At 32.0% G+C, this 27,078-nt stretch overlaps 3 protein-coding genes and 1 pseudogene across 12 annotated transcripts; 2 read left to right on the top strand and 2 right to left on the bottom strand.

Annotated features, from left to right (window-relative positions):
- The first annotated feature begins 2,951 nt into the window (after positions 1 to 2,951).
- Positions 2,952 to 12,346, top strand: LOC111291428 (glutamate--cysteine ligase, chloroplastic-like). Of its 10 annotated transcripts, XR_016346219.1 has the most exons (20): positions 2,952 to 3,063; positions 3,433 to 3,774; positions 4,092 to 4,242; positions 4,416 to 4,523; positions 4,904 to 4,996; positions 5,192 to 5,275; positions 5,355 to 5,423; positions 5,492 to 5,562; positions 5,654 to 5,722; positions 5,902 to 5,995; positions 6,169 to 6,258; positions 6,351 to 6,431; positions 7,041 to 7,133; positions 7,687 to 7,767; positions 7,885 to 7,954; positions 8,186 to 8,346; positions 8,574 to 8,692; positions 10,412 to 10,705; positions 11,014 to 11,283; positions 11,443 to 12,346. XR_016346219.1 is itself a non-coding variant. In XM_089767771.1 (17 exons), exons 3-17 carry the CDS (start codon positions 3,437 to 3,439, stop codon positions 8,272 to 8,274), a joined length of 1,581 nt encoding a protein of 526 aa, XP_089623897.1. In that variant the 5' UTR covers positions 2,952 to 2,978; positions 3,230 to 3,291; positions 3,433 to 3,436; the 3' UTR covers positions 8,275 to 8,523. The 10 variants fall into 10 exon arrangements, 3 of the variants coding, with proteins under 3 accessions (XP_089623897.1, XP_022738907.2, XP_022738910.2); XR_002690368.2 differs by lacking the exons at positions 10,412 to 10,705; positions 11,014 to 11,283; positions 11,443 to 12,346 and adding an exon at positions 8,849 to 9,544 and having other exon boundaries at positions 2,952 to 2,978; XR_002690369.2 differs by lacking the exons at positions 8,574 to 8,692; positions 10,412 to 10,705; positions 11,014 to 11,283; positions 11,443 to 12,346 and adding an exon at positions 8,439 to 8,523 and having other exon boundaries at positions 2,952 to 2,978.
- LOC111291430 (tubulin beta-7 chain) lies at positions 9,502 to 12,346 on the top strand. Its single transcript, XM_022883180.2, has 3 exons — positions 9,502 to 10,705; positions 11,014 to 11,283; positions 11,443 to 12,346. The coding sequence occupies exons 1-3, from the start codon at positions 10,312 to 10,314 to the stop codon at positions 12,111 to 12,113; spliced, it is 1,335 nt and encodes a 444-aa protein (XP_022738915.2). The 5' UTR covers positions 9,502 to 10,311; the 3' UTR covers positions 12,114 to 12,346.
- A 432-nt stretch (positions 12,347 to 12,778) lies between these two features.
- LOC111291429 (serine/threonine-protein kinase BSK7-like) lies at positions 12,779 to 19,043 on the bottom strand. The gene is made up of 11 exons (XM_022883178.2): positions 18,709 to 19,043; positions 18,097 to 18,372; positions 17,796 to 18,016; positions 17,272 to 17,407; positions 16,890 to 17,023; positions 16,703 to 16,808; positions 15,994 to 16,079; positions 15,250 to 15,438; positions 14,697 to 14,849; positions 13,888 to 14,001; positions 12,779 to 13,559 (listed from the first exon to the last, which is right to left on the bottom strand). Exons 2-11 carry the CDS (start codon positions 18,176 to 18,178, stop codon positions 13,314 to 13,316), a joined length of 1,467 nt encoding a protein of 488 aa, XP_022738913.2. The 5' UTR covers positions 18,179 to 18,372; positions 18,709 to 19,043; the 3' UTR covers positions 12,779 to 13,313.
- A 3,635-nt stretch (positions 19,044 to 22,678) lies between these two features.
- Positions 22,679 to 25,775, bottom strand: LOC111290727 (xyloglucan-specific galacturonosyltransferase 1 pseudogene; annotated as a pseudogene).
- Between the last annotated feature and the right edge of the window lie 1,303 nt (positions 25,776 to 27,078).

Here is a 27,078-nt window from a genome sequence, read left to right as displayed (position 1 = left end):
AATGCAATAATAACAATGAGATGAAGTGTAGTAATAAAAAAAAAATTATCATTAAAAATATTTGATTAAAATTTGTACATAATAAAATTTATAATATATATTTGATATTTTTAAATTAATAAATAGTTAAAAATTATTAAAACTAATTGATATCAAATTGTAGGATAAAAATTTGGGATAATGATAAAGAAGAAGAACAAAAATGAAAAGAAGAAAAGAAACAAATTTTAACTTTTTTTTTAAAAAAAAAACCTCATTTAAAAGCATGATATAAATAAAAAAATTAATAATGAAAATAAAGGAATTCAATTGAGACATCGATGATTCATCAAAAAAACTCAAATTCTCAATTGATGTGTTGATGCTCTCTGAAGACCCAAACACAATAGAAATGTTATCCAAACATGACTAAACGCACCACACTGGGTCCAATCAAATACCAAATGAGGCCATGGTCAATAGCCTTCTTATCGTATTTTTTTTATTTCAAAACTTATAATCAAAATACGAAAGAAAAAAATTAATATATAAGTGTTAAAAAATGAATTAAAATAAATATTAGTTTTTTTTATAAGAATACAATTATAAAAGTAACAATATACCTTTCAAAAAAAGTTATAAATTGAAAACATAGTAATGGTGGAACACATACCACTTATAGGTGGCATGACAATTAAGTGTCTATATAATTTTTAAATTTATAGATATATTTTGAATTTAAAAAATATAATAAGTGATTTATTTTTAAAATTTTAAAAATTTTAAAAAATAAATAATTAAATATAAAAAAATTATGAAGGTAAAATATCCAATTTTGAGATTTTAAAATTTAAAAAATAGATTTATTTAAATAACTAATGAAATTTGAATTAAATAAGATTAACTTTTAAAATTTAAAATTTATATTATAATTTAATTTTTAAAATAAATGGATAATTTTATTTATTTTATTTTTTAAAATTTAAGTTGACCGAAATAAATATTGATAATGTGAAATCAACACTTAAAAATTTAAAATCAAGACTTCTTATAAAAATATATAGTTAAAACTAGAACAACACTTGTAGTAAACAATAATAAAGAGTTAATTATAGATAATATGATAAATTTTTATTATATATATGAATTAGTCTTCCATTTAAATTTTGAAAATTTTGGATAATTAAATACATTTTTAAATTTATATTTTTTTGATAAATAATCTAAAATTAAAAAATATTTTATGTAAAAAATGTTTAAATTTTTTCTATGTGTCGAAGTTGTCTACATAAATGTTATCATAAACAAATCTTATTTAATAATTATGTATCTTATAATATAATATTATATATGATATGATATATGATAACTTCATTTAAAAATTTTTAAAATTTAAAATTATCTTTTCAAACACAATCTTAATTATTTATGTAACTTTATTTTATGATTCACACCTAGTTTTAAAGGCACATTGCACCATTCAATATTTCAAGATTTCATGTCTTTTTATGAGTAAAATTATTAATTTGGGTTTGAAATAAGGTGCAATTCTCATTCGTTAATTTAATTTGATAAGATTTAAAAAAATTTTCGTCCCAAAATAATTAATTTTTAGTTGATTTATTGTCAAACCAATTTAATTTTAATTTTAATTTTTTAAAAAAATTTGGAACTCAAAATTTGAAAACTTTATTTTTAAAATTTTTTTAATTTTATTAAAAATAATAGTCAAAATTCAGGTAATTTGATAAAAAAATAAAAAATAATAATTTTTGAAATAATTATCAAAATAATTTTGAAATTAACAAATTACAATATATATATATATATTTTTTGGAATGTCAGGAAAAAAAAATCTTAATAAAGCCAAGTTGAACTCTCACTGTATTGGATTAAACTCGTAGTATTATTAATTAAATTTAAATATTAATTTTAATAAAATTTATTTAATATTAATTTTTTATTAATTTTTTAATTATAATTATAATTATTTTTTAATCATAATTATAATAATAATAATTATTATTATTAATATGATCAGAATCAATTTCTCTGAGTTAAAAATATCATAATTGTGCAAAAATTAAAAAAATGTGAAAAAGGAAAAGCATCCGGGAAAGAAAAGCTGACACGTCAAGAGCGAATGCAAATGGATCATTAAGGGCAATAACGTGCCGTAGTATTTAATTCCCTTCCCTGGAAGGCACCAAAAAAAAAAAAAGAAAAAAAACACTTTCTTGCTTTTTTTATTCGGTTCCACTTCAAAGTGTATTATTGGAGTTGTCAGCTGTCGATCTGCAACTCTCCTTTTCCATTTCACTACAAAATCGGATAAAATAAAAAAAAATTTTCATCCCAAAATAATTATCTTTAGTTGATTTTTTCTGTCAAACCAATTTAATGTTTATTTTTATTTTTAAAAGTTATATTAAATTAAATTTTAAAATTTTTGGAACTCAAATTTTGAAAACATTATTTTCAAAAGTTTTTTTAACTTTATTAAAAAGAATAGTCAAAATTAAGGTAATTTGATAAAAAAAATAAGACGATAATAATTTTGGAATAATTGTCTCGAATTGATTTTGGAATTAGTTAATTACAATATATATATATATATTTTTTTTTGAATGTCAAGAAAAAAAGACCTTAATAAGTAAAAAACGATCATAGTTGTGCAAAAATGGAAACAATGTGAAAAAGGGAAGGTAACTGGGACAGAAAAGCTGACGTGTCACGAGCGAATACAAGTTGATCATAAAGGGCAACAACGTGCCGTCGGATTTAATCCGCTAGCCTCGAAGTCACCATCCTTAGCAACCTAAAAATAGAGAAAAACACTTCCTTGCTTCTTTCATTAGATGCCACTTCGAAGTGTATTATTGGAGCAGTCACTGTCACCCGTCTATCTGCACCTCTCTTTTCCATTTCACTGCAAAATCATATAAAATCAGCTCCCCAAACCCCTAGAGTTTGATTTGAATCGGTCAAAACCGGCCAAGGTAATTATATTAACTCGTCATAATTGTTTCTTTTGTTTGGCTCAGATTTGTATTTTGAGTTCATTACCAGTTAATTAGACGAAAGGTTTTAAGTAATCTGTTTCCTTTAATATTTGTTGTTTCAGTTTGCATGAAATTGATTTGGATTTGTTTTCTAGATGCAGAATTTGTTATTATAGATTATTGAACTGAAAAATTTTTAGTGGTTAGTACTATGATATACGAATTTTAATGGAGAAATTCCATTTTAGGTTTTACTAATGGAATAGGGATGGGATGTTGCTTTTTAGAAGATTACGTGGATGCTAGGCTGGTTAGTTTTGAAATTAGGCTTTGCATTTTTCCGAGAAGCAATATATTAATGCTTAACTATCTTGTGGGTACCGATAATATCTAATTGTGGTTCTATAACTTGTAACTGAGCTGCTTCAATTGTGTGTTTTAATGGGGGCAGATTGATGGCGCTTGTTTCTAAGGCATGCCCGTCATACTGCATCCATAGTGATATAACAAGGTGTAGAACGGGGCAGAATGTGGCTTTTGGCACGGTAAACAATGTTGAGGTTTCTTTAATGAAGGAAAACACTGTCAATTTTTCTGCCTTATCATGCAACAAAGCCAAGATAGCACAGATTTTCCCTTTAGAAACGGTGGGATTTCGAAGCAAGAGAAGGAATAGTGTGATTGTTGCAGCAAGCCCTCCCACAGAGGATGCTGTGATTGTTACGGAGCCATTGACGAAAGAGGATCTTGTTGGATACCTTGCATCTGGATGTAAGCCTAAGGAAAAATGGAGGTAAAAATTCCCCTTCCTTGTTTTGTTCAGACTAGAGTATTTTGTTTATGCCTTTTTATTCTACTTGAAGATAAAGTTATCTTACATCAGTGCTTTTTATGTTTTTCAACTTGTATATTACCAGTCTTGATTTTTTGAGAACCCTTTGTTTCTTTATCACTTCCCTGTATCAATAGCTACTAGCTAACCATATCTGGCCCTTGATATGTATTTTAGTATTCATATGGTTAGCTAGTATTTATACTATTTATACTATCTAACCATGTCTGATGCTATACCTATACTTGTTTGTTAATGCAACTATTTGGTTTTCTCAGGATAGGTACTGAGCATGAAAAGTTTGGTTTTGAGTTCAAAACCTTGCGACCTATGAAATATGAACAAATAGCAGAATTGCTTAATGGTATTTCAGAAAGGTTTGATTGGGATAAAGTAATGGAAGGTGACAATATTATAGGGCTTAAACAGGTAAACTGATTTTCTTTACTTTGATGCTTCCTTATGCTATTATATTAGTGGCAATGCTTAGCAATCCTATTTCCAAGAGATTACTAGACCTTTTTTTCTAAAATGTTTCTGTGTTCCATGCTACCATCATTTTTGTTTTCATTTTGATTTTCTATGGAATTTTTGTGGGCTAGGGAAAGCAAAGCATATCACTGGAACCTGGAGGGCAGTTTGAGCTCAGTGGTGCACCTGTCGAAACTTTGCATCAAACATGTGCCGAGGTCAATTCACACCTCTATCAGGTCAGTTAAAGAAAAAAAAAGAAAGTCATATTTGTGCAACCTTTTAACTAAGTTCTATATTCTTAAGTGCAAGCAGAACTACTGAGATAGCATCTATCAAGAATTGAAAACTATTTATAAGCTCAAGACTTTTGCCCTTTGGAGAAAATGTACTTTATATGATTAACTTCTAAATCATCTAAATTACATTGTCTCACAAACTTCTAATTTGTCCTCTCTATGTCTCCTAATATTTTTGCAATATAGACATATTGGCTTGTCAAAAAGTAATTACTTCTAAAGTATTTTCTAATCATGTGTTTTTTTCTTAATTGTTCACGCACACTTTACCTTTCCAGTTTCACTTAAGAATATACCATGCCAATGTTACATTTTACTAGGTTAAAGCTGTTGCAGAAGAAATGGGAATTGGATTCTTAGGGATTGGCTTCCAGCCCAAATGGGGACTAAAAGACATACCTGTTATGCCCAAGGTATAACTGCAATTACTCTTTCTGGTTTTCAAATGAATAAAAATTAGAAAACACAAATTGTCCGATGGATGTATTAAGCAAGCGATTTATGTTTTTCCCCCCTCATTTTTTTCACCTTTTTGATGCTTGATCTCTGCTATTGCAGTTTTAACGTCCTATCATTTGGTTGTAGTCTGACATATTAGTTTTGCTCAGGGAAGATATGAGATAATGAGAAATTACATGCCTAAAGTTGGTTCACTTGGACTTGATATGATGTTTAGGACATGCACAGTTCAGGTAAGATGAGTCTTACATTTTCAATTATCCTTCCTGAAGCAGATCCTTTAACTTTTTTCCTCCTCTATAATTATAATAGGTTAATCTGGACTTCAGTTCAGAAGCTGATATGATCAGGAAATTTCGTGCTGGTCTTGCTTTGCAACCTGTGAGAACATAATGCTTTATCTTCCCAAAAATTCTCTGCTTTACTGTTTTCTAACGCAAATGAAACAGATAGCAACAGCCCTATTTGCAAATTCACCCTTTACTGAAGGAAAGCCAAATGGTTACCTCAGCATGAGAAGGTTTGCGAAACTTTTACTTTAAAGTCATTTTTCCATATTCTTCTGTGTTCACCTATTTGTTGATTTTTCTTTGAAAAATGAATTTGAACAGTCAAATCTGGACTGATACTGATAAGGATCGTACAGGCATGCTTCCATTTGTTTTTGATGACTCTTTTGGGTAAGCTTTGTTTATGTTGCACGGTACATTCGAGTGCTCTGTCTCTTGACTTCAAATTAATTTGCTTAGAATCCTTTCCTATTATTGTGAACATTTCCATCTATCATATCCTTGTGTCTCAATTCATCCCATTTTTAATCTAGTTAATTACATGATGGTATTTTATTTAATTGCTGCAGGTTTGAGCAGTATGTGGACTATGCTCTTGATGTTCCAATGTATTTTGTATATCGGAAAAAGAAGTACATTGACTGCACCGGGATGACATTCAGGGTTTCCATCTATCCTTGATAGTCTTGTAATTTGAAGTTTCTTCTGTAGTCATTCTTTTTTGCTCATGCAGTCAGGCCTCTATGTTGCTCCAACATTCTTTTCCATAAAATCTTGATAAACATTTTGAGCACAAATTTGTTTGTTCTGTCAGAATAACATTGCTCATGTTTCAGGATTTTTTGGCCGGAAAACTTCCTTGTATTCCCGGTGAACTGCCAACCCTTAATGACTGGGAAAATCATTTGACAACAATATTTCCGGAGGTGTTTTGCTTAATTCTAAACTGATTTGCTTAAACCTTATATTTCCTTATGATTTTACCTTATTTAAGCCACACGTAATTCTTTCTGTTCAGGTTCGACTGAAGAGGTACTTGGAGATGAGGGGTGCTGATGGAGGGCCTTGGAGGAGGTTATGTGCTTTGCCAGCATTTTGGGTAATTGGCCCTTTTTATGTGCTTTTGAACAACCCATATATTGTGAATGATTTAGTAGTACCTGTGGAATGAAAATCAGTGTTTCGACAACATTATAAAAGTTGAAAACACACTTAAGGCTAGGTGGCTGAACTTGAATGACATTATCTGGTGTTTTCAGCTTCGATTGGTCCCACATTAATATAGCTGTTGAGTTGACATGTGTAATAGTCCTTTATTTTTTGGTGCTAGGCATTTTAGTAAACTGTGTAATGATTTTGCAAGCATCTCTTTTTCAACATAGCTATTACAGCCATCTAGCTCACCCTTAAAGGGTAAGTTTCCTGTTATGTAATTTTGATTCAGCATTGCTTGTTTTGTGCTTATATTAATATTGCCCTGTACATTTTCATCTTTCTCATCATCCATATTTCCTATCCAAAATTTTTGCATTCTTGCTTGTTGAAATTACATTATTAAATGTCTAATTACTGCAAAAGTTGCTCATTTTAAGTTTATATATGTTTTCAGGTAGGTCTATTATTCTTGCTTTCGTGCTCGTTGAAATTACAATATTAACTGTCTAATTACTGCAAAAGTTGCTCATTTTAAGTTTATATCTGTTTTCAGGTAGGTCTATTATATGATGAGGTCTCACTCCAGAATATTCTAGACATGACAGCTGATTGGACTCCTGAAGAAAGAGAAATGTTGAGAAATAAGGTAATTGAAACACTCCCCTAGCAAATAAATTACATCCTCTTTCACTCCAGAATATTCTAGACATGACAGCTGATTGGACTCCTGAAGAAAGGGAAATGTTGGGAAATAAGGTAATTGAAACACTCCCCTAGCAAATAAATTACATCCTCTTTAGGAGGCTAAGAATGCTCCTTTCTTTGTTATGAGTACTTTGTGTTAGATGTTCTAGGCTTGCATTTGTTGTCAGTTATAGCAACATTCTTTCTGCCGTTTATGCTTAAAGCCCCAGTCATTCCCTGCTTGCGAAAAAGGAAAAAAAAGAAATGAATGAAAACGAAGAGGCACCGAGTAGGTGATAATCCAAGTTAGTTATGCTTGAGTTTGTCTTACAACTTTCTTTCCAATTTTTGGAGTGCAACTTAAGAATCATCTCTGGCAAACAAATATATATATATATATATAAAAATTCAAACTTGTGTTTAGTTTACAATATTGTGATAAATGCATTTAGCTTTTTCTTTGTCTTTCTGCAGTGCTAAGATTGCAAGTCTAAGTTTGAATATTTGTTTAGTAGGTCCCAAAGACTGGTCTAAAGACACCATTTCGGGATGGGTTACTGCAGCGTGTAGCAGAAGATGTTTTAACGTTGGCAAAGGTAACATAGGATACTTTTTACTCTTTTTTTGTTTGAAATTCTAAACTAGGCATTATTATTTCTGCTGCTGCTATGGTAGATATTATTTCTTTTTAACTCGTATCAATTATCATGTAGGATGGCTTGGAAAGAAGAGGCTTTAAGGAATCAGGTTTCTTGAATGAGGTGGCAGAGGTGGTTGGAACAGGTAAACAGTTGAGAGTTTGTGTATTATTTACATTTTTTTCTAGTATTTCTGTTTGCCAAATCTGAGGTGTCAACTCCGTTGAAACATACTTTATTTTGCATAATCACCCCTTTCTCTTGAGGTAAAAAACGAGGGATGCTGCGATAGTTGAAAGATTTCTTTAGTTTGAAGTCTTTTAATTCCTATCGTTTGGAAGACTGGTGGTCATGATGAATAATAATTTTATGGCAGGTGTAACACCAGCTGAGAAGCTTTTGGATTTGTATCATGGGAAGTGGGGACAATCTGTTGACCCTGTTTTTGAAGAGCTGCTTTACTGAGATGAATTTGTTTTGTTTGAAGCTTAGGCATTTACGTCGGAGCTTCTCTGTGGGACGAACCAGATTCTTATGGTACTTAAGCAACGTCTTTTGTTTGTAATTTGCATAGTGACTTTGGATGTAATCCTTACTTGCGTGTTGAATGCTTTTGCGTGATTTTACAGGAATAAATGATGTAAAATCCTTGTTACGAGGATGCTAATTTAACTGTCATTGAATATAAGAAACTGTGTTCCAACTTAGGGTTCATCACAATGTATATGATGATCCACTCGGTTTTTAACACTACGTTATTACAGTGACAATTACGTACGTTCGTGTGAACAATGGATGTGTGGCCATTGGGCGTTAGTGAGATCTGAGCGATGGAAATGTCAAACGTTCTCTGTCACATCCCAGATAGGTGGTCGTTTCAAAGGTAAATTGTTGCTTGCAATGATGATGAACTGTCAATTCCTTTTTTTCTGTTGGTAGAAATTTTGCATCGCCATCTCATTGGCTTCGGCAACAAATTTCTTGTTCTATCCTGGATTCTGATCATCATTACCTTCTTGTCCCAATTCTGGACAACTAGTCTAGAGGGAATGTAGTAGCCATGGCCTGATGGACCGCCATACCACCATCTGAACTGTAAGTTGCCTGTGAATGTGATCACATAACATTATTGTAAATGAATGTAAGGGAAAGGAAAAATAAGAGAGGATACTAAGTGGAATAATGGTAATCCTAACTGGAGAGAAAGCTAGAGTGGTTGCTGTGGAGGGAACAACTTGACATATTTTCCGTCTTCAGAAACGACTTCTCATCTTCTTTTTTTTCTCATAGACATGGTAATGGAATCGATGAGTTAAAGCGTGGGTAAAATGTTCACGCGCAGGTAGGGACAAATGATTTTGAAGATCGCTTTAACCATTTTACCTTTGTTTTGATGGAACTTGCCTTTAGCCGTTAGTTCCATTATTTACCGGAGGAAAAAAACCATTAGTTGCATTATCCTTGACCTTGAATATAAATGTCTGATGGATTGAAGGAGGTTGGTTGATCATTGGATTCTAGCAAGTAGGTAACTATTTCCCTGTGCTGTACGGGGCTGGAAGAAGGGGCCCGACAGATTAGTTTTATTGGAGGAGAGACAGACTAACTCTCTCTCATCGCTCCAATAATTGAAACCTTGCCACCTCTTCTTATCACTTTTGACATCTTATTCTTAACACACCTAATTTGATCCTTGAATCATACATGCAATCTTTTAATGATTTCTTGGCCATAACCACCTTATCAACTTGCCGGTGCTTCCCCCTCACTATTGTTTTATAAGTTTTTTTAATCATAAATTTGTCCATGCATGAATACAACAAGTTTCATTGACAGTGGTTTAATTATCAAATAATGACAAATAGTAATGGTTCAGAGATATAAACTTGAAATCAAGAGAAGTCAAAAGAAATCCAAAAATATCCTTTTAATGAGCATCCTCCTAATTACATATAATGAGATCTTTAAAAGAAATGACATATTTCTGCTCAGTCAAACATCCATAGGAAAAGCAGAGCAAATGAAGGTGTTATCATCAAGGGAATCAAGTAGAGAAATGGGTATTTATTTTTTAGAAATGCCAATGGCACAGATGGGGAATCACATTGGAGTTGGAGGATGGGTTGGTCATTTTTTGATTGAATAATGCCAGAGCAACCAACATGCATTTCGTTGTCTCCTTCAATATCCAGCTCACAATACTCTCATTGAAATTTGACTAGGCCTCTTCCAAACAAAGACAAATGAAACTATTTATTATTTTATTATTCTTTATTCGACAATAATTATAACTTTCACTATTCAATTTAGAAGGAAAAAAAAAATCAGTGTTACAATCTTCATTCATCTTCCTATATCTGCTCTTGCCTACATAAGCACACACCCCTCAAGTTCATTATTCCGTGCTCTCTCTCTTCCTCTTTTCAGTTCCTGAGCTTTCTTATCAAACGTTGATTAATTTCCTCTTAGTCTAAAATTTCAATAAAATACCATCCCAAAAAAATGAGAGAAATTCTCCACATTCAAGCTGGTCAATGTGGTAATCAGATTGGTGGCAAATTTTGGGAGGTTGTATGTGATGAACATGGCATTGATGCCACAGGAAACTATGTCGGTACTTCTCGTTTTCAGCTTGAGAGGGTTAATGTTTACTTCAATGAAGCCAGCGGTGGCCGCTATGTACCTAGAGCTGTACTAGTGGACCTTGAGCCAGGGACAATGGATAGCTTGCGTACTGGTCCTTATGGACAACTGTTTAGACCTGATAACTTTGTTTTTGGCCAAAATGGAGCTGGGAACAACTGGGCCAAGGGTCATTATACCGAAGGAGCTGAATTGATTGATTCAGTTCTTGACGTTGTCCGTAAAGAGGCTGAGAATTGTGATTGCTTACAAGGTACGGTACTTCATTCTGTCAATTCTTCATTTCAAGCAATAAAGACACATTCCATTGATAAGATATTTGATGCTACAGATGTTCAAATTGGTTTATGGTTCTGTTAGGTAGCAGAATGGATAAAAACCAATGTTGTTTGAAGCAAAAGTTCTTTCAAATTGATGATTTAACTTTCTGTTCTATCACAAAAAAGCTAGCGCCATAATCACCATCCTCAACATTTAACACTTTATGACTCATTACTTTTCCTTTTTCGTTTTGTCTTGTTTTGTGTTTTCTAATGGAATCTTACATGTAATTGTGATCAGGCTTTCAGATTTGCCATTCTTTGGGAGGTGGAACTGGGTCAGGAATGGGGACACTGCTGATATCCAAGATCAGGGAAGAATACCCTGATCGGATGATGCTGACTTTCTCAGTGTTTCCCTCACCTAAAGTCTCCGATACCGTGGTTGAGCCCTACAATGCGACCCTCTCAGTGCACCAGCTAGTGGAAAATGCTGATGAATGCATGGCCCTTGACAATGAAGCTCTCTATGACATCTGCTTTAGAACTCTCAAGCTCACAAATCCAAGCTGTAAGTTGAAAAAAAAAAAGTACAACTTTCACTATTTCAGTCAGATATACTAGTACCTTTTCTTTGTCCCCAATATACTTTTTATCTTCAGACATACCTTCATTTTATATCAAATTGCAAAGCAACCAAACCTCTATATATGACATTTTTCATGAACAGTTGGTGACTTGAACCATTTGATTTCAACAACCATGAGTGGAGTCACATGCTGCCTTCGCTTCCCTGGCCAACTCAATTCTGATCTCCGAAAACTAGCAGTAAATTTAATCCCATTCCCACGCCTGCATTTTTTCATGGTTGGTTTTGCGCCCTTGACGTCCCGTGGCTCGCAACAGTACCGTGCCTTAACAATCCCCGAGCTCACTCAACAAATGTGGGATGCCAAAAACATGATGTGCGCAGCTGATCCTCGTCATGGTAGGTATTTGACAGCCTCAGCTATGTTCCGAGGCAAAATGAGCACCAAGGAAGTTGATGAACAAATGATCAATGTGCAAAACAAGAACTCCTCATATTTTGTTGAGTGGATTCCTAACAACGTTAAATCAAGTGTTTGTGACATTCCACCAACTGGGCTAACAATATCATCAACATTCATGGGGAATTCCACATCCATTCAAGAGATGTTTAGGCGTGTTTCAGAACAATTCACTGTCATGTTTAGGAGGAAGGCGTTTTTACATTGGTATACAGGGGAAGGAATGGATGAAATGGAGTTTACAGAGGCGGAGAGCAACATGAATGATTTGGTATCTGAGTATCAGCAGTATCAGGACGCTGTGGCAGATCAGGATGGCGAAGAGTATGAGGAGGAGGCAATGGAAAATTGAGGGAAAATTTTCGAACTTTTGGCCATGGCCAAAAGAAACTGGCGTTTGGAACTAGTTTGTGATTGTTATTTGATGCTTGATAAGGAGGCCATGTTTCATTTGTGTTGGGAATTTGGTGTCCTTTTGGAAATGTGAATTATGATTGAGAATTTGTGATTAATTATATGTAAATTTGGAGTGTAAATTGCATCTTTGAATGTTGATTTATTACAATGTTTATTTTGGCTTGTTTATTCGAGTGCAAATTTTGTATGTTTTCGCCCCCTTTTTTTCTCAATAAATTTCTTTTTATTGGTGGTGGGGGAGCTTCTAAGTCTCCTGCACTAAAAACAATTTAATAAAAATGGTCAAATTCTTTTGCAAACATCAACCAAAGTGGTGTGACTTGTGACTTGATTATTAAAATTTAAGAGAAAACTCAATTAATTTCATGTCTTTCAATCAATTCATGATTCATGAGGCTTCAGATTTTCATTCAATTTAATTTATAAATGGACATGAAAAGAAATATTCCATTCGTATCATGAATCTAGAAAAAATAAATAAATAAAGCTTGCATACATGCATAGCATTTTTACCTAAGTGTGGATTTCATAATTAAAATATAGATTTGGTGGGGGGAAGAGCAATGACAAAAAATTTCTCAAACATGTGATACAAATAAATAGGCTCAACCAGAAAATAATCCAATCTTTAAGAGGAAAAAAAAAATCATTACCAACATTAAAAAACAGCCAATTTCATCTCCGGATGTGCAGCCATAGTAAGTAGTAATGTACATAAATTACAAGCACGACAACATCTTCTATGCACCCTTTGAAAAATGCAATTTTAAAAAGCTAAACCCTTTTCTACAAATATATAATCTGCTCCCTAATTATTTCCCCAAGATCATTGTAATGGGAAATGTCAGTAAGAGTGAATCAAGGGTAGAGACATGCAGTAGTCCCAATAACCCTCTCAAACTGACCAAAACCAACCCACAACCAATATCTTGTAAAAGAATGTTTCAGGCTGACCATGAACAAAACCAGTCATGCGCAGAGAGGATAGACGGTATGTGTTCATCGCATTCCGTGGTTTCTTTTGAGGTTAAAATGATGTTCTCTTTCTTGCTCGAGAACTGCGAAGCTTATGTTTGCCAATGGATGGCCATCTTCAGGTTGGTTGCAGAGTAGCTTATTTTAGCTTCGATAATTTTCAAGAAGTTGCATTCTTTTTATTTTCAAGCCCGGAACCCTCCCTGAGAGCAGCTTGTGCCTGGTCATCCTTTCCTAGAGCAAATAGAGCAGCGGCTTGCAAGTAGGATGCAATATGCCAGACAGGAGATACTGCTTGTGCTTGCAACGCATCATTGAGGGCTTCTTGGGGCATGTCAATCATAAGGTAAGACAAGCTACGCCTAGCATAGACCGTTGGGGAAACCATGGTTCCAACATCAATGAACTGCAACATGAATGTACTGTCAGCTCAAAATTTTGATTATGAATGTCATAATTTGCAAAACATTTACACCATTTTGGATCCACCAACCATGGCAAAAAGAGTACCAAAATTGACAATTTACACAAAACTACCGCTCTCTATAACTTTTGGGACACTATTGGCACTAATACAATCCTAGACACATTTTTGCAGTTTGGATGGTAATAAGAATCATAAAGAAAAGGGTGCAAGGATATAAAAAGTACTGTGCAAAAGCAATTCTGGCCATCTCAATCTGCCTCCTAAAAGAAGTCCCACTTTCCAAAAACAATAGTAAACTAATTCTAACCTGGGTATAGCATTCAATGGCAGCTCTAAAATCTTTATGCCTAAAAGCAACATCACCCTTTTTCTTTGACGTCAGTGTTTCCTGCATCTGGTTCGTCCACATCTGGAATGAAAGCTGCAAACCATAAAAATAGCAGTGAGAAAAGCACTCACCATACTGCTGAAATAAGCAACACAAAACTAGTGGTCACTCTAAATGAAAAGTTTTAGATAAAGTCACAATATTAACGAATTACCATATATTAAGTGCAAATCAGAATTCTGTTACATTTAATGGACAAAACAAGAACAAAGACAAGTAATAAGTTAGATCATGTATGAATAAACTGATCATATTAGTATGTATGAGTATGCAAACATTTATGCATGTATATGTCTATAGATATGCATGAAGCAACCTAACTTGAACAGCTAATTCTATGCCATTGACAATAATAACTCTCAACCTAACCAGCAGCACAAATAACAGCTGTAACCAGATCTTGATGAATTCTTGCGTTAGCCACCCCCAAAACCACAAAAGAGAAGGATCAAAAGATTTCAAAGTCAAATCATGTTAAACACTTTAAGCAAAAATAGATCTATTGACAATTTAAATTGCATCTGTAAAAAAGATATAGAAACAAGATTGAAGGCCATTTTTTTTTTTTTGGTACATGTGGATAAGTCCAAGGGTTAAAAGGGGATTTGAACCTTGGACCTTATACCTCCCAAGGAAATGTAACAAACCCTAGACCAAGCCTTGATTTGTCAAGTTTGAAGGCCAAATAATATATGAAAAGATGTTCACTTTTCGGAAGAGAAACAAACCTCAGTAGCAGCACCCTCATCATCTTTATATCCAAGCGTTTCTAAGACCTCATGAATGGCAGTCAAATCCATTCTTAAGCAGGCTTCCCCAAATGGTGATAGAGGTACAGCATCAGCACCATGAGGTATATCCATTAGTACATGAGAAGGAACCTTTGGAATTAATTGAAAAACAGCAACTTCACATTAATGGAAAAATATTCTTCAACTTTAGAACAAAGAAGACCTAATAACTCTGCACATAAAATGGCATCTACATCTATTTGGAGTTGAGTATGACAGTATAAGTTAGGATGACCAGCTGCATCTATCTTGCTCATATGGAATGAACTAAGAAAAACATAAAGACATAAAAATTACAGAATGAGGATTTGTCTCCCTCTGAACCAAACAAGCAAATCAAAAGAAATTGTAATTCCTAATGTTAAAGAGAGTATAGGCTTGAGAACAGAATATGACTTTTGATGGAAGGCATACATGGACAAATGATTTTAGAAGTGTAAAATTTGGAAATAATAAAACGAATTTACTTGAGAAATAAAAGACAAACAACCTCAGCGTCCCTCTGAAGTGGAATTAGTGCAGCAATTAATGACCTTGAATTTGGCCGATCGCGTGGCTCATATTGCAAGCATCTTGATGCTAGACGCACTAACTCAGTCCCATCATCATTTAAAAATTGCCCTTCCAAACAAGAATCTATCAGCTTCTGAATGTTCCTGTCACGTATAAGGTCCAGTGCCTGAAGAAAGTGATAAAACTAAAATTTAGGACTATAGCAGTTAGAATAACTACACCATCCTGAAAAGGAAAATCAAGCAACAAAATTAATACTATAACATTCATTTGGGCAGGCACAAAGTGGCATTCCCATAACTCAAAACAATAACAACAAAAATAACTGCTTACAAAGTTTCATTCCATCAAAAACATATGGACCTAGATGGGAACCAAGTCAAAAGTGCCATTTATAGGTTGAGGCCTGAATCATAACAAGGGTCCAGAAAAAAAAAAGTTTTATTACTTTAAGAAAATTCTCACCAGAACCATTGTTAAAAGTTTAGCTGTCTGTCACACATACCATGGATCTCTAAATGTAAACTCTTAAAAATATCAACTTAGAATCCTAAAATTGATAAGAACAGTCCTAAATCACAAATCAAGTTTCAAACAGATATAAAATAAAAGACATGATACCTATCTTCATGTTGGACTAATGACAACTCCGTACAAGGATAATCTAAGGAAACATATAATAAGAAGCCTGTTGCATCAGAATGGTCTCTAGTATACTTACATGACTTGGAGGAATATGTTTTCCACTGAGAAGATCAAGCAGAAGGGTGCCAAAACTATACATTACACTTTCTGGTGTTACTCTTCCTGCAGAAGGAACAAAACACTAGAATAATTTAGAATACTAAACAATCCAAAATAAAGTGACCGATATTAGTACTATAAGACTGGATGACACTGCATCCCAACACAGTTAATAGAGCCACAAAACCCCAGAGGTGAGAGTGAACAGCATTAACAGATGTTACCACATCTACATTTATAAACAACATATAGCATATTTGCAGTCCCATAAAAATAGTATTTCTAAGCAGAATTCTATTGCTAATGGTATCATGCAGTATCTCCTTAAGAACAGATACTTTCTATAAAATCTGCTTGTCATACAAATAATTTATAATGCCCTAAAAGAAAATTACTTGCATGAACAAAGGAAAATGGTAATTCTCTATATGTAGGGCACTAAAGTATAACATATTGCATAAAGTGAGGTAGATAACTAATAAAAATCCAAACAATAATAAAGAAATAAGTCAAAGGTAGAAATCCTATTTTAACAGCTTGATTAATGACTCCTAATTGGGCTTACTTCATGGGTATTCAACAGCAAAGTCCATAAATACAACCATCAAAAGTCAAAATATGTTGCTAGAAAATAAAGATTAGCATGCATGTAAAAAAGCTTATTGCCAGTTAAAGAGGATAAGCACCTGTCCTCAAATACTCAGGAGGAGTAAATGCCAGGTTTGTGCTGTAACTTTTTCCATCTCTACTGTTCTTCATCAGACCAAAGCATGAGAGTCTAGGGTTCCCCTCCTGAAATTAATATGCATAACTACTGAAATTATACTAATTTCTAACTGTAAAAGAAAAAACAATTTAAAATAACATACTTACATCATCGAAAACTATTCTATAAGCATTTAGATCATGATACAGGGCACGTCCTTTACTGGTGCAGTAGTCTAGAGCTTGTGCAAGATGCAAAGCAACCCTTAGTCTCATTGCCCATTTCATTGGTTTTGCTTCCCCTGAAAACTCAAAAGTTCAATTAAAAGGTAAGTCAGAAATAACATTTCTTTTTATAATTATCCAGCCATAGCTAAAAGGAGGAAACAGAATTTAATGACTTCAAAAAGGAAAGAACCCTATTTCAACTGATATTTACAAGTTTTAGCTTCATTTCAACCATACAAGAAAGCTGTTTGGACGAAGAGGGAAAAACTTAAACATAAACCAAATGCTAAAGCTGAGGCAAGGGATTCAAACATGAACTTACAATGGAATAGGTGCTTTGCCAATGTGTCATTAGGCATAAATTCTGCAACAAGTAACCTCTCATCATCTTCACAGCAACAACCAAGTAAATTTGCCAATCTGTGGTTCCGGAGTTGACCAACAGCTCTTGCTTCTTCCTAGAGTTATACAAGCTAAAGTTAGAAACTACAAGTTTTATATTGCAAACCTAAAATATTATTATGTTGACAGCAATTTTACACAACAAATTTAATGACAGCAGAAGAGACAGACTCTAGCTAGAACAAGTATTCATGGAGGTTACAAATAAGAGACATTCAATATACGAAACATGCATACAACATATCAGCATTTAAACTGAAAGACAAAAATCCCTCTGAGAAGGCAACAATCCTGAACAAACATAACTTCATAAGTTCAATGTCTAATGCAAATAGAGAGACTTCTCCTTTTCTTCTGTTCTTGAGTTGTTCAGAGATGAGCAGTTACAGGATGACTGACAGGAAACTTTGAAAAGAACATACTACATGTTGAGCACTTGCTTACCAAGAATTGCCGGGCATCAGGCCATGCAGACCTATTAAATCGTTTAACAGCAATACGCCTCTGATTTTCCAACTTGCCCTTGTAAACTACATTAGGAGCCTTCTCACCATGTTCTGAAACTATATTCTCCACAGCAAATCCAGATGTAGCCATTTTTAGTGTTACAATTGAGTATTCACGGAATGCAGGCAAATCATCAACTTCACCCTTGTCCTCATTTTCTACAAAACAACATAATTTAGGATTAAAAAAAAGTCTATATTAGCATAATCAATAACCAAAACCCATTATTCATTCTTACCAATATTATCAGCTTCAGGAATTGATCCATTCTGATCCGAACTCCAACAACACACAGATAGTTTGGAACACCCACACCCCATCACAATACCTCAACGGATCTCTTCAAACACTAACTAATCAATTGAGGTCCCAAAATTTACCAAACTTTTCGCATGGTTTCAATGAGAATACTCTGCTTCACAAACAAGCTTCATCCAAATAATTTACACTGAACCCATGTTAAACAAATATCTTTTTTTTTTAAAATGCTGTTAAAAGCAAACCCCCAATTAACCTGCAACAATGAGAAATTGGATTCAAATATTCCATTTTGGAAACCATCCATAAAAAAGAAAAAGAATCTAAAGAAAAGAATTCGAATCTCATATGTCACCACATTCAATTTTATTCTTCCAATAAAAATCTAAAACCTAGAATAAAATTTTGATCCTAGTGAAAACCATGCCCTATTTACTCAGCTTAATTTTCCTTTTCGTTACAACTAAAATAACACTAAACAAGAGAATCATTTCATTGAATTGAACATATTTCGAAACACTTTCCTTTCGCGTAACTTCCTCAGCCACCAGACAACAAAAACGAAAAAGGAGAAACAGAATACTAGCGTTACCTTTACCAGCAGCGAGTTTCTCCGCTGAGTCAACTCACTTTACCCCTTTAGTCAATGAAAGCTTAGCTTCATAAAAAAAAAAAAAAGTATCGTTCGTTTTAAGATATCTGGGATCGAATTAGCCAAAGAAATTCTCGATCTTTTCAAAAACAAAGTAAAAAAGGGTTTCTTTTTTCTCAGTCCGCGTGTGTATTTGTTTGTTAAGATTTCTTCTGTTTTTTTTTTTCAAGTAATGAAAGCTGTCTTTGCAAAATCTGGATCGTTGGAGTATTTCTAGCGTTGAGAATGAGAGCGCTCTCTCTGTACCGGGCGAACGAGAGCTTGAGATTTGGATTAGAAAAAAAATATATGGATATGATATAAATATTTATTGAATTTTAAAATAAAAGTGAAAAATATATTTTTTTTTATAAAAAAAAGCCTAGAAGGAAGACAACGTTTTATTTTATTTTATTTATTTTCCACCGACAAGACCTCTTGTTTTATTCTATTTCTTCTACCCCCGTAGGTTACCCATAATCAGTTGCCCACACGTCGTCTCCTTCGTAAAATAAAATAAAAAAATTTATGTTTTTTTAATAGAAAAATACTAGTAAAACTTTTTTTGAATTTTTGAAAATATAGTAAAGAAGAAATAAATTTTCTTTTTTTTAGTTGAAAAAAAATTACAAGAGTTTTCCCTGTTGATTATTTCAAAGATGAATTTTTTTTTCGCATAATATCAAAAGTAAGATTGACGAGGCAACTTATAACCTGAACCCCTGGAAAATTTAATACTAAGTCACTGGTATATCATTTATTTATGTAATCATTTTTATGCTCTGTGTACGGAGAAAAAGTATAATTATATTATTATTAGTTGAAATGCACCACTGAACTGAAGTTGATGTTAGTATTATTATTGTTAGAATTATATTTTTTTAAAATTTATGCATTATTTGGTTCGATCTATCATAAAATTTCGTTCAAGCTTATTATTATTTAAAATATTATTAAAATATTTTATATTAACAATTTTAATACTTTTAAGGATAATATGCAATTGTGTGATGTCAATGTGTTATCACAACTTATATGCAATTATCATGCTCCAAAATTATTAAGTCTAGCCCAGTTTAAATAGCAAAAAGTTCAATTTTAGTAAAGCTCCCGAAATCAAGCTTTCATGTAACATCAATTAGCCAAAGATCTTGGGATCTTAAAATTAATAGTAATTAGCATATAAAAATTAGTTTATATGAATTTAAGTTTGTTGAGAGAAACAAAAAAAAAATCTCATACAGTTAATAATTAATGATTAAACATAGATATATAAATTTTCACACGTAAATGTCTTTGATGAAATCTGAAAATTGACAATAAATGAGATTTATAAGGATATCAATGGTTAAGGTATAAATAGAGTAAAATATTTTATATCTTTATTTTCGGATTTTTATATTATATTTATCTCGTACTCATATTTAATTAGTATTTTAAATTCATATTTATTTTTATCCCTATAAATATTTAATGGGTATAGATTATTCATGTACCTATAACTTTTAACAAAAAATTAAAAATTAAAAATTAGAAATTTTTATCTTATATATTTAGATAAATTTTATTGATATATATCAATATTTTTTCAATAAAAATATATTACTTTTAATTAATCTAAAATAATAATTTATATTATTTAATAAAAAAATATATAGTAAATATATAAAAATATATATATGTAAGGTAAAAGTATGGGAGGGATGCTATATTATTCCTCCACATTCACATATCTAATAAAAATTTAAAATTATACCCATTCTCATCTCCTCCTCACAACGTAATACTTATTTCAATCTTTATTTTAGTAAAAAATCAGATTTTTCATTGGGTATAAGTAAAATTAACATTCGTAAAAAAAAAAAAAAAAAAAGCTTACATAAAGTTCTACACCTAAAATTTGTAAAATTTTTTATTAAAAATAAATAAATTAAAATTGATAAATTAAAAAATCTTATCAAATAAATCAAAGGTATAAAATTTAATAAATTTTGATATATTTTTTATATAAATATTTTTAGTAAAAATATTGACAAAATTTTTATTATTAAATAAATAATGATTAAATGTAAATTATAAATATTATTTTTATATTATTAATTTTCATATTAAAATTTAATAATTTATCGATTTAAATTTTTTATTAAATTATAAAACTTGATATAAATTTTGTCGAGAACTTAATCCAAAATTACATTCGCACAAAATCACAAGTCATAATCCTCGAGCCAGCTCAAAGCTTTGTTCGATGGTTTTACGCTGTAAACTTTGACAGCAAGGAAATGAAATGATTGACTTACAATTGAATTGGTCCACCTTGGAAAAAAAAAGGACAAGAGATTGATTAAAACTCAAATTTTATATTTTTATTTCTACTTTTAGGTCAGTGGAGTTTCAATTTAAGCACAGAGTGACCAAAAAAGAAATTTTGATTTCAAATTATAGTAACTTTTAAAAAGTTTCTTATTATGATTCAAACCATATTGTTATTTTAATTTTTTTTAACTCATACATCATTTTTATTATCGCTATCTAATACAGGATAATATATTTAGTTATGCAAGCAATCTAAAAAAAATAATACCACGTCAGCAGTAAAATATGTATGAATAATTAATTAATAAATTTATTATTTTATTGACAATGTATAAATATGAAATTATAAATAATATGAACATGACAACTACGAAATTAATTTAGATATAAGTGAGAGTATTTTTATCTAAAGAGACAAATTTTATTTTTTTTCCACTGAAAGAAGAAAAAAGTGGAATGATTTACAATAATGTTAACTAATGCAAATAAAAAAAAAAGGTAAATTTCATTGAGATATTTCCGTTTTGAGCATAATCAACACAAATCCATTAATTTGATAATCCACCCTCAAACTTTTCATATATGAATTATTATTTCAAATCTATTTTTATGTTCATTGTTATAGGTACTTAATAGGTATGAATAATTCTCATATTTATAGTTTTAAAAAAATAAAAATAAAAATTTATTTTTTAGTTTTTTTAAATTTTTATATTGTAATTTTTTATAAATATATTAATATATATTTTTCAATAAAAATATAGTTTTTAATTATATTATTTAATAAAAAATTTATTTATTAAATATACATAAATATATATAGATCCATGAGTCTTAAAATATTACTATATTATTCGTCTCTATCCTTATATATTATAAAAATTTAAAATTATATACCTCTTCATCTTATATTCATAATATTATTTTTATTTTTATTTTTATCAAATAAAAAATCAAGCTGTCTATTGAATAAAAATAAAATTAATATTTTGATTTTGAGTATATTATAAAAAAAATTACAAAAGTTTTCCCTATTATTTCAAAGATGAATTTCTTTCGCATAATATCAAAAGTAAGAATAGAGACGACAATTCAACCCGTCTCTGACGGGTTCTGACCCGATTCGACCTTATGAGGTCGATTTTTTTTTTTTAAATTCGAGTTTTGGGTCAAGTTCGATAATTTTAAAAAATAATCGAGGTCGGATCGGATTCAAATTTTAGGCAAATTTGACATGATCCGATCCGATATTATATAAAAAATTATTTTTTAATTAATTTTTTTATTTTTTTATTTATATATATATTTATATAATGATATTTTTAAATATTTATATTTAAAAAATAATATTTTATATTTAAAAAATAATATTTTATTAATTTCGCGTCGAATCGGATACGATTTATATATTATCGGATCAAAATTGGGGTCGGATATAAAAAAATAAAAAAAATTTTAAATAAAATCAAACTCAAATTTATTAAAACATTAAATCAGATCAAGTTCGAAACGAGCAAAACCCGTCTCGATGCCAATCTTAATTAAGAATGGTCAAACAACTCATAACTTGAACCCATTGTAATTTTTTTATTCTCTATGTACGAAGAAAGAATATAATAATAATAATTATTATTATTATTATTATTATTATTATTGTTATTATTGTTATTATTATTATTAGTTGAAATGCACCTCTGAACTGAAGTTGATGTTAGTATTATTGTTAAAGGAGTGAAAATGAAAGGTGAAATAAAGCATTTTCGGCAAATGGATACACATTTATTTTTGTAAACCTGAAAAACACCCGCTCCCCCCCAATTATAGCGATGCTTAGCTTGTTGGTCCTAAATCTCAAACTAACCACGCAAGAATTTGGAAACCCTGTTTCAATCAACGGAGAAACCAGAGAAACTGGCAAAATCCGAGGAAAAATCATAAGGGTTTGCTTGGAACTCGGTGATAAACGCTTTGCCGCAAGAAGAGAAGCGGAAACAGCAACTGTACTTAGATTTCGTCGAACGAGCATATTATAAAACAGGAACCTTTGGAGCGTAATTTATAAGGTAACAGCTTGGTCGAATCTTCTTGTGGGGCTTGTGTTTCTATGATTATGAAGAGCTTTTTACACTGGAGTCCTTACTTGGTTACACATCTGATAAGTTGGGGCCATCTGTCAACGTTGAACTCGGAGAGCTGATGTAATGGTCAGGAATTTTTGCATCAGAGGATACGTAATGGACCTTTTTTTTGGGGGGGCATGTAAACGTTTTCGGATTTGCCAATTTGCCAAATTTGGATGTTTTCTGCGTGCCTGTGAAGCTACTTCAATTTGGATTGTGCTGCTTTTTGTAGTTTTCTAGAAAAGATTTTCGATGGACAGATATGTGTGGAGAGGAAACCATTGTTCACATGGATTTTGCTAAGCAATTTAGATTTTCGTATGGACATTTTATTCTATAACGGAAAGTGACATTGCTTGACAGACATAAATTCTCAAATATGAATTGAAATTTCAATCATCTTCTTGAACAGCATTCATGTTGTATTATCACACAAAAGTACTCGAACATTAGTTCGTGTATGTATGTGGTCACAAATTTTGTCAATCTTATTTAATGTTAATGATCGGAGTTTAGTTCTCGATAATCTCAAATATTTAAAAAAATTTTAAATTTTTATGAACTTCAGAATGACATTTTTTTTTACGTTCCAATTAGTTGATACCAAATGTTTTGTGGACTGTGGTTCATCATCCTATTGTTCAAGAATTGGCTGATAACTGAAACAGACTTAATCAAGGCTTCGGTAGAACAGTATATTAAGAAAAGCTGTCAACATTTGATGAAGCAGATGGTTGGAGGAATACCAATTGTCAGCTATTGAATGGGGTATTTGATTGAGTCGAAGTTAGAATTTGAAATTAGTTGATACTAAAAAAGAAAAACGAAAAGGACTTGAACAATTTCTCATCTCTCATGTCACTAGGCAAGTCATTCAATTACTCCCGACACTATCATGTATAAACAAAAATTGAAACAAAGAAACCAACAAGAAAACAATATAAAACCCAGTTTTGGAATTCATTCTATTCTGTTCACACGCTCAAGCAAGTTGTTCATTGTTATGGAAAATGCGTCTTGAAACTTTTCAAGCTGGGAATTTGAGTCTCCATATACTAAACCAGGCAATAGTTCATAGACAATGTACCTCCTCATATCCTGTCTCCGCCTTTCAGAAACCTTCATGAGACTTTCTGCCACATTTACCTTCATCTGTCTCACCTCTTCTTGGCCTATGAACACTGAATATTTGCTGTGATCCTCCGGTAAATGCCATGGATATTGGTAGTAAGCTGTGAATGGATCAAAGAGTACCGGAATGCAACCCGAAACAAGTGAATTAAATACGGATTTTCTTGTCGGGCTATCTCCGGGAGGTTGTAAGCAGAATTCAGACTCCATAAAGAGCTCAATAACTGATTCAGGCTGATCACATCCACCTGAACTACAATTTAGAAATCTGCATTTCGTCTCATCTGAGTTGCACTGATTAATCAGTATTGACCTTATGTTTTCCGGTGCATCAGGCCTTGCCGCGCCAGCAAAACTGACTAGGATCTTGCGATTTGATCGGATGATATTCATCTGCCAAGTGATGATATCATCATCTGAATGGGGATGAAGGTAGGTAGGATGAGGAATTCCAATGTCATTGATGTGCCATGGTTGGCGTTCAATCAACAGCTTCATTGAGTTCTGCATTTGATCAAGCTCTAGCAATCTAGTCCCCCATGATGCGTCACTTCTTCTCCTGAAATCCCATGAAATTTTACCCAACACAAATACATGATCCTTACCAGAGTTTTGAAGCCATGACTTTTTGTTTTCAAGCCACTGAACAAGTTCCAGTGCCAAGGTATCTTTAACATCATTAGAGACATTTTTGAAATGCCACCTCAGGATATCTAAGCCACCATAAAATGGAACATAGAATAGCTTGGCCTCATTTTCATTATAAACCCTGCAAGGGTGCTTCAAAGCCCTTGTGTGAAATATCAGCTCCAAGGCATACTGATGAGTGTGGTACCATCCTTTTCCAAGCTTTGCAATAGGCTCACCCATTGCCTCGTTATTGAAGTACTTACAAAAATTTGTCCAAGGAATCATATCTGCACATTGACCTACCAAGTCCTTATTGAACTTTGATGGCAGATCATACACATAAATCCCCCTTCCATCACACGATGCCACATAATTCTTATTTGATATCCATGATCTTTGAACCTGTAGCTGCTCTTCAACAACCTTCACAGCAAAGGCAACTTCTCCATCACTGTCATTGTTTTGGACCCTGTTGCTGACTAGTGGATCTGAGTCTGGCCGGACAGTATTGACAACCTCTTTGACACTGGCACTAATATTAGGACTAATTGAACTATTGTTAAGAGCTGGCATTAGGATTTCGAAGTTGGGTTGGGTACCTGCCGAGAGACAGTAAAGATTGTTGAGCTTCCGTGATGAAACGCATACGTGAACAAATTTCCCAGAGATGATAGTGGTGGAAGAAGACCACAGGAGGATAAGAATTAACAGTAAGATTGCAGCAGGGATACGGTAGAGAATTTTGAACAAAACTGTATCAGAAAAATGATGTTGTTTTGTTTCTAATTTTTTGGATGCTTTAGACTTTTTTTTGGACAGAAAGATGGCCATATCTGGTGGAATTACTATCTGTTCATTGCTTTGTTCCTGGTTTTTGTAGTGGGAGGGAGCTGCATCTTTACCTAAAGAAAGTTGCCTCTGGACATGGTTGCACGTATAGATTATGGTTGGCTCGAAACTTGTGCGCACGTTTGTTTTGCAAAACGATTATTAGGTACTACATTCATTATTGACCAATTTATAAACATTTTATAAAACATTCGCTCCATGAAAGGTCAATGACATGAACATGACACCCCTGAATGCTGATGCAGCTGAGCTTTCAGGGCCAGCCAGTTCATATACCTCCAATAGTCAAATAGCTGGAATTCGGATACTTCTTGATGATGGGCGATCATTGGGATTTTTGTTGCTTCTTTAATGGTTGAAAACGCAGTTGTTCTGCAGGCATTTTTGCTGCTTCGTGTGGCCTTCCGGTCAGCTGCTAGTGGTTGGGGAACTAATATATGATGCAAAACCACTTTGACATTCTATTTGAGACTAGATCAATAGTATTGATAATTTTCACAAAGACATTGCTAAAGAAGGAACTCCTTACTTGCAAGTTTGCAAAAATAAAATGTTATATATATATATATATATATATATATATAAAATTTTTGGAATGTTCGACATGCAGGGTTTGCGCGCGTAAGCCCCCTAGGTATAAAAAATATGTATAAGCAAGAAAATTTATGTAAGGCATTCGTACTCAAACAAAACAGCTTTTGGCGATTAAAAGTTTAAATGTCTACCACAAGCGAGGGAGAACCAGTTCCAACACTACAGTTGACAAAAATCTACCTCCATGACTCCCAATCCTTTAGTGATGTCTATCTTACTTATATCTAATAAAAAATTTTCATTTTTTTACCTAAATAAAGATGAAAATAAATATTATACTCATCTAAAAATGTCATTTTTTTTATATCTAATAAAAAATCTGATTTTTTACCTAAATGAAAATAAAAATAAATATTATATTTTAAATATGAAAATGGATATAATTTTAATTTTTTATTAGGTACGAAAATGAGTAATACAATACCCACCCCATATCTATACCCTACACATATATTTCTATATATATGTATACATTTAATATATAAAAATTTTATTAAATAATATAAATTATTATTTTAGATTAATTAAAATTAATACATTTTTATTAAAAAATATATATTAATATATATATTTATAAAATATTACCTAAATATATAAAATAAAAATAAATTAAGTAAAAAAAATAGTTTTTAATTTTTTTTAAAAGCTATGATTATGAGTAATCCATTAGATACTTGTGAGAGTGAAAATA

The sequence above is a fragment of the Durio zibethinus genome, chromosome 11 (assembly GCF_047325235.1).
Source record: "Durio zibethinus cultivar Kanyao isolate XHJ-2024 chromosome 11, ASM4732523v1, whole genome shotgun sequence".
In the NCBI taxonomy this organism is placed as follows: Eukaryota; Viridiplantae; Streptophyta; class Magnoliopsida; order Malvales; family Malvaceae; genus Durio; species Durio zibethinus.
This window is presented reverse-complemented; position numbering and strand designations above follow the sequence as displayed.